This window comes from Myotis davidii, unplaced genomic scaffold (genome assembly GCF_000327345.1).
Source record: "Myotis davidii unplaced genomic scaffold, ASM32734v1 scaffold350, whole genome shotgun sequence".
Taxonomy (NCBI): domain Eukaryota; kingdom Metazoa; phylum Chordata; class Mammalia; order Chiroptera; family Vespertilionidae; genus Myotis; species Myotis davidii.
The window spans coordinates 603845-611996 of NW_006284938.1; the positions used below are offsets into that span (position 1 = coordinate 603845).

Genomic DNA, 8152 nt, shown 5'->3' on the forward strand with positions numbered 1-8152 from the left:
AGGTCCAAAAAACCTAAAAATGTACCTATATCTTTTAAATGATAAAACTAACTTTGGAGAATACCAGTCTTAAACAGGAGCATTGTGCTAAGCGAAATAAGTCAGTTGGAGAAAGATAAATATCATATGATCTCACTCATTTGTGGAATATAATGAACAACATAAACTGATGAACAAAAACAGGTCTAGAGCCCTGACCGGTTTGACTCAGTGGATAGATCATCGGCCTGCAGACTAAAGGGTCCCAGGTTCGATTCCAGTCAAGGGCATGTACCTTGGTTGCAGGCACATAACCAGTAGGGAGTATGCAGGAGGCAGCTGATCGATGTTTCTCTTTCATCGATGTTTCTAACTCTCTATCCCTCTCCCTTCCTCTCTGTAACTGAGGGACAATGGGGGAATAAGGACACATATGTAATACCTTAATCAATAAAGAAAATTTAAAAACTTAAAATTTGAAAGAATTCATTGAGTATTTTAGAGGCAGAGTAGTTGGAATTCAGCTTTAAACTATTGTCACATAGAGTTACTTTTGGCCTGTTTTGAGGAAATTCATAAGTAACATTTGTCAAGAATGTTATCAACTGCATACAAATGCATATCTCAAAAAAAAAAAAACACTTGGAAATATTCTATCTCTTAAGTAGGTTAAGCATCCCCTCTAATTTTTTTGTACTTTTAATGTACTTACCACCACCTTTTAAAAATGCTAGGTAAAATCCAATCTGTGTCAGCACTACTCTTAATCATACTTACAAATTCTGCTTCAGTGGTGCTGCTGTGAATGAATCTGTGAAATATCTCCTTGCTTTACAGCTCTTCATACATCAAAGATTCTTTTTGAACTGGATAATTATAGAATAAAAAACAACATCATGTGTTAGTTCTACCTGAGGTTTCTTATTAATGTTACCTTTGCAATGACTAATTATGTTATCCATAAAGATTGAGGAAAAGTATTATATAATTTGAGTCATTAAAAAGGTCTTCCATAGCCCGAGCTGGTTTTGCTCTTTGGTTAGAGTGTTGGCCTGTGAACTGAAGGGTCATGTGTTCAATTCCAGTCAAAGGCATGTACCTCAGTTGCAGGCTCAATCCGACCCTGGTTGGGGTCTGGGAGGCAACCAGTCAATGTGTCTCTCTCACATCGATGTTTCTCTGTGTGTCTCTCCCACTCCCTTCCACTCTCTCTTAAAAAAAATCAATGGAAAAAATATCCTCGGGTGAGGATTAACAACAACAATAACAATAACAAGGCCTTTCATAAACCTTCATCCCTTATACCCCTCCCCAGAGCTCTCATGTATTTCTATCATTACAATGATTTTAGTTTAATGTTTACATATCAAAATGTTTGATAAATCCATCACATGCTGGCACTGTCCTGCTTCGCATACTTTTTCATCTCTCTGGTGCTGGGATGTTAAACATGGGATTTAATTATCCTTACTCTTCAGGTAAAGCATGTTGGCCACAAGACCTATAACTCAAGCAGCTTTTGAATATGCAGCACCTCCTCTCAAACTAAGTGTTTGAAGGCACTGAAAAGGTGCCCCTTCTGATAACAGAGAGTGGGAGGGAGCCTTAGGTGCTTTTCCTATTTTGAGACTTGAACTCACAAATATACAGTGTGTATGTTTGGTGGATCAGAGCTACCAATCTCATAGTAACCTTCTTTACAAATGGCAAAGAATTCTCTTCAGCTTTCTCATCTTTGCATGGAAAAATCAATGCCATGTATGTAATCTTGTCACTAACTGTTAGGCTATGTCAAGAGACATGACTATCATACTATCTAGAACAAGGATGGTGACAGTACTGCTCTCACCTGAGCTGGCAAATCATACCTAAAACAGAACACCATGAGTTAGAAGAGCCCCAGGCAATCAAGAGCCCCTCCTGGGAACACCTAGAATAGTGCCAGAATGCAGAACTCAAGCATTAGAAGAAAAGGTGAAAAGTTGAAAATTCCCAATAAATAAATGAACAAGCCATAGATATCTCAGCCTAGAGAAAAGACAACACTGGGGGATAGAATTGATATCTTTCAACAGCTGAAGGCTTGTCATGAGAAAGAAGAGGAGATATGTTCTTTGAAGTTCCAAAGTATGATTCATAGTTAGAAAGTCCAGTGAGACAGGGATGTAGCTTACAACCAGGAAGAATCATCTGATCAAGCTGCCTCAACATGAGGCAGGCTGCTTCAAGCAGTAGTGAGCTTCCTGTCACTGGCAATGTGTAAGTGGATGTTAGATGGCCTTTTGTATTGCAGATAGGCTTGAAGCACCAGTGTGGAGCAGGGAAATGGACCAAATGACTTTAGGTACCTCTGAAAAAAACTAGGCCAATTAAGTAAGTATTTATAAAGGGCTTACTATATTTAGTGCCAAGAAAGTTTTTAATTTTCTAAGTGCTCCAAAATAAAGTTGCTTTGTTTTTCCTCATCAGGAGATGACACATCCCTGGCCTACTCCTCTCACTGCCATGCATACTCCTGGAAACTCTGAGCAGAACACAATTTCCATCCTAGGGCAGGTCAGTTATCTACCTTCCTCCATTTTTCTTTATCTTATTTTGATTATGCCAATCTTCCAATTGGATTTTTAAAAATAAAAATGGACTTGATCTTCTAGTTTCATAAAATATAGACTCTCTCTTGCCTCTTGAGATATAATTATAAATATCATTTTTTACTTCAAATCTTTATTTTTTAAAGCATTACATAAGTCTCCTTTTTTGCCATTGACACTCCCAGGCCACCCCCACCCCCCAGCAATGCCCTCCTTCACCCCTGTCTGTGTCCATTGGTTATTCTCATATGCATGTATACAAGTCCTTTGGTTGATCTCTTACCCCCTAACCCCCTCCTTCCCCCATAGGTTGGACAATCTGTTTGATGCTTCTATGAATCTGGTTCTATTTTCGTTCATCAGTTTATGCTATTCATTATATTCCACAAATGAATGAGATCATGTGATATTTATCTTTCACTGACTGTCTTATTTTGCTTAGCATAATACTCTCCAGTTCCATCCATGCTGTTGCAAATGGTAAGAATGCCTTCTTTTTCACAGCAGCATAGTATTCCATTGTATAGATGTAGCACAGTTTTCTAATCCACTCATCTGCAGATGGGCACTTAGGCTGTTTCCAAATATTAGCTATTGTAAATTGTGCGGCTATGAACATAGGGGTGCATATATCCTTTCTGATTGGGGTTTCTGTTTTCTTGGGATATATTCCTAGAAGTGGGATTACTGGATCAAATGGAAGTTGTGGAAATCCCATACTGTTTTCCACAGTGGCTGCACCATTGTATTGAGGTCTTTAACAACCTCTCACCCCCTCTGAATCATTCCACCAGAGTCTCATATACCCCATGGCTCCTGGATCCTTAGGCTAGTTTCAGACACTATAGTGTACTCTTTTCTTTGACATTATGGGGATGGTTTCAGTGGAATGTGAATGCCTCACTTTGATGGTTTAGATTGCAGTCCAAGGGCAAGTTGAAGTATATGTATAATCAGCTAGAGCACTGCTAACAAGACATGACTCTAAAAGTATGGATGTTGCTGCACAACTTGCTGACTTTTTTGTTATCAGTATTGCTTTCAGGCTTATCAGATGTGTCATTGACAAATGTGTTCTCCCATGCAGGCTCTCTTCTTGTTTTGTTAATGGTTTCTTTTGCTCTACAGAAGCTTTTTATTTTGATGTAGTCCCATTTGTTTATTTTGTCTTTAGTTTCTAATGCCCTAGAAGCTGTATTGGTAAAGATATTGCTATGACATATGTCTGATATTTTGCTGCCTATGGCTTCTTCCAAGAGCTTGTTCTTTGAAAGGATAAACAAGATTGATGAACCTCTAGCCAGACTCACCAAGAAGCAAAGAGTGAGGACCCAAATAAACAAAATAAAAAATGGAAGAGGTGAAATAAACAGACCCCACAGAAATACAAAAGATTGTAAAAAAAAATACTATGAACAACTCTACTCCAACAAACTAAACAACCTAGAGGAAATGGACATACTCCTAGAAAAATACAACCTTCCAAAACTCAATCAAGAAGAGTCAAAAAAATTTCAAAAGGCTAATAATTAAGGAGGAAATTGAAGCAGTCATCAAAAAGCTTCCACCAAACAAAAGCCCTGCACCAGACAGCTTCACAGGAGAGTTTTACCAAACATTCAAAGAAGAACGAAAACCTATTCTTCTCAGACTATACCAAAAAATTTAAGAGATAAGCACACTTCCAATCTCTTTCTATGAACCAGCATTACCCTAATCACAAAACCAGATAAAGATACAACAAAGAAAGAGAATTGCAGGCCAATATCCCTGATGAATATAGATACTAAAATCCTTAACAAAATTCTAGCAAATTGTACCCAACACTATATTGGAAAGATCATATACCCATGACCAAGTGGGATTTATTCCAGAGATACAAGACTGGTACAATATCCGCAAATCAATAAACATGATACATCAAATAAACAAATTGAGACACAAAAATCACATAATCATATCAATTGATACAGAAAATATATTTGACAAAATCCAACACCCTTTCCTGATAAAAACTCTAGGCAAAGTGGGAATTGAGGGATCATACCTCAACATAATAAAAGCCTTATATGACAAACCTACAGCCAACATCATACTCAATGGGCAAAAACTAAAACTATTTCCCCTAAGAACAGTAATAAGACAGGGATGCTCACTTTCACCATTCCTGTTCAACATGGTACTGAAAGTGCTAGCCTTAGTGACCAAACAAGAAGAATAAATAAAAGGCATCCAAATTGTAATAGAAGGTGTAAAATTGTCATTATTCACAGATGACGTGATATTGTACATGGAAAACCTTAAACACTCCATCAAAAAACTACTAGAACTAATAAATGAATTTGGCAATGTAGCAGGATATAAAATTAACACCTAGAAATCTCTAGCTTTTTTATACACCAATAATGAACTCACAGAAAGAGAAACTTAAAAAATCCCATTTACAACTGCAACAAAAAAAATTAAGATACCTAGGGATAAATTTTAACCAAGGAGATAAAGGACCTATACTCAGAAAATTACAGGATGCTGAAAAAAGAGATAGAGGAAGACATAAACAAATGATGAAAGAATATACCATGTTCATGGATTGGTAGAATCAACATCATTAAAATGTCCATACTACCCAAAGCAAGCTATAGATTCAATGCAATCCCCATTAAAATACCAATGGCATATTTCAAAGACCTAGAACAAACTCTCCAAAAATTTATCTTCAATAAAAAAATAAAAATATCCCAAATAGCTTCAGCAATCTTGAGAAAGAAGAACAAAGTTGGAGGATCACAATACCAGATATCGATCTATATTACAAAGCCACTGTTCTCAAAACTGCCTGGTACTGGCACAAGAACAGTCATATGTACAAATGGAACAGAACAGAGAACCCAGAGATCAACCCAAGCCAATATTCTCAATTTATATTTGACAAAGGAGTCAAGAGCATACAATGGAGTCAAGATAGTTTCTTCAATAAATGGTGTTGAGAAAATTGGACAGATACATGCAATAAAATGAAACTAGACAACCAACTTATCCCATACACAAAAATAAGGTCAAAATGGATAAAGGACTTAAATGTAAGATGGAAACCATAAATATCAAGTTTATTGAAAGAACTTATTTAAGAAATATACACTTTGGTTCTGGCATGTTTTATCATACTGCCTAGAGCAGTGGTTGGCAAACTCATTAGTCAACAGAGCCAAATATCAACAGTACAACGATTGAAATTTCTTTTGAGAGCCAATTTTTTTAAACTTAAACTATATAGGTAGGTACATTGTTATTAACTTAATTAGGGTACTCCTAAGGCTTTGGAAGAACCACATTCAAGGGGCCAAAGAGCCAAATGTGGCTCGCGAGCCGCAGTTTGTCGACCACTGATCTAGAGCAGGGCCACTGTCCAAGTTACTGTGGCAAGAGTTGATGAATTAGAGAGTAGAATTAACTTATCCCTTAATAAAGACCAAATAGGTAATATAACACCATCTGAAATTTTTTAAATTGTAAGAACCTATACACTTCACTCTAATAGATCAATTTTTTTTTCTTATGCCACCTGCCAGTCCTTGATCACAGAGTATCATATAAAGATACCACCCTGTTTCTCTCATGTATTCTTAATCTAGTTGTTTATCAGAATGACAAGCACGTATTTTTAACAACAAAAATCCCCAACATATTGTATTGAAAGTTTTCTTCGATAGTTTTATTATCAAATATTTAATACTAGTGGCCTGGTGCACGAAATCCATGCACATTAAAAGGGAATTAGAGGAAATATTTTAATATTGCTATTTGCTCTTTCTCTATAATAGAAGTGTCAGAGATGAAAGAAAATTAATAAAATGTATATGAAAATCTCCCTCCTGTCAGAATCTAGGGTGTGCCACGGGACCTAGAGTCAAGTCCCTGCCCACCTGCGTGAGCCTCGAAATTGCACTAGACCCAGACCCAGCTGGCCCCACCCCCATCAAGCCCCGCTGAGCAGGAGGCACAGCCTCCGGTCCCCCGTCAAGTGCTGCCAGGCAGGAGGCACAGCTTCAGTTCCCCAGGCCTGGTGCCAGGACAGGGGGCAGGACCTCAAGTCTCCCAGGCCCAGTGTGAGAGCACGAGGGTGTGATGACCATTTGCATATTAGGTCTTTATTATATAGGATAATTTTCCCTCACCAGCTCCCAGGAAGAATTTTTTTTCTCACCATCAGTTTTTATTTATTTATTTTTGCGGTCAATCCTCACTGGAGGATATTTTTTTCCATTAATTTTTAGAGAGGGTGAAAAGTCGGGGGAGAAGGAGAGAGAGAAACATCAATGTGAGAAAGACACATCACTTGATTGCCTCCTGCATGCAACATGACTGGGGCCAGGGATTGAACCTATCACCCTCTGTTGTGCAGGCAGGCACTCTAACCACTGAACAACACTAGCCAAGACATCACCATCAGTTTTTTAAATGCCTAAGTAGCTTATTGAACTCTGAATCTTTGCAAGTTGTGCAGACACTAGCAACCATGTCTGCAGTTCGCATTGATCATGGCATCACCTAATCTTATGTGAGTATCTTCCAACATGGAAAAGTGGAAATAACTGCCAATGATCAGGGAAGTTGAAGCACCCCAAGTTATATTGCTTTTACTGATTGGTGAAGAATCAAGTTGCAGTGAATCCTACGAACAGAGTTTTGATGCCGAATACTTGAATGTAGATTTTATGATGCTACTGTCCAGTCTTATACGAAGCATTGGCCCTTCATAGTGATGAATGATGCTGGCTGGCCCAAGGTCCAAGTAGAATACAAGGGAGAGACAAAAAGTTTCTACCCAGAAGAGGTGTCATCTATGGTTTTGACAAATATGAAGGAAATCACAGAAGCCTACCTCAGGAAGACAACAACCAATACTGTTGTTATAGTACCTGCTTACTTCAATGATTCTCAGCATCAGGGTACCAAAGATGCTGGAACTATTACTGGTCTCAATGTACTTGGAATAATCAATGAGCCAACTGCCAATGCTATTGTTTAGTAGACAGAAAGGTTGGAACTGAAAGAAACGTGCTGTTCTTTGGCTTGGGAGGTGGCACTCTCTATGTGTCAATTCTCACCATTCAAGATGGAATATTTGAGGTCAAATCTACAGCTAGAGGAAAGCCACTTACGTAAAAAAGACTTAACAACCAAATGGTCAACCATTTCATTGCAGAGTTCAAGCAGAAGCATAAAATGGATATCAGTGAGAACAAGAGGGCTATCTATTGCTTTTGTGCTGCTTGTGAACATGCTAAGCATACTCTCTATCACTGGGCCTGATTTAAGAATTGAATGCTGAACTTTTCTGTGGCACCCTGGATCCTGTAAAGAAAGCCCTTCTAGATGGCAAGCTTGACATGTCCCAGATCCATGATTTTGTCCTGTTGAGTGGTCTACCCATATCCCCAGGATTCAGAAACTCCTACAGGACTTTTTCAATAGAAAAGAGTTGAATAAGAACATTGACTATGATGAGACTATTGCTTATGGTGAAATTGTCCAGTCAGCCATCCTTTCTGGAGACAAATAAAAAAATGTTCAAGATTTGT

At 38.1% G+C, this 8152-nt stretch overlaps 1 protein-coding gene and 1 pseudogene across 1 annotated transcript in view; both read left to right on the plus strand.

Annotated features, from left to right (window-relative positions):
- Window positions 1–2478: 2478 nt before the first annotated feature.
- The window catches only part of AFF2 (AF4/FMR2 family member 2), a 180040-nt gene continuing 174366 nt past the window's right edge, over window positions 2479–8152 (plus strand). The window contains exon 1 of the mRNA XM_015558416.1: window positions 2479–2535. Coding sequence (XP_015413902.1) covers window positions 2485–2535 — 51 coding nt within the window. The 5' untranslated portion in view covers window positions 2479–2484. The remainder of the gene's footprint in view (window positions 2536–8152) is intronic.
- Window positions 7087–8152, plus strand: part of LOC102772916 — a 1867-nt pseudogene continuing 801 nt past the window's right edge.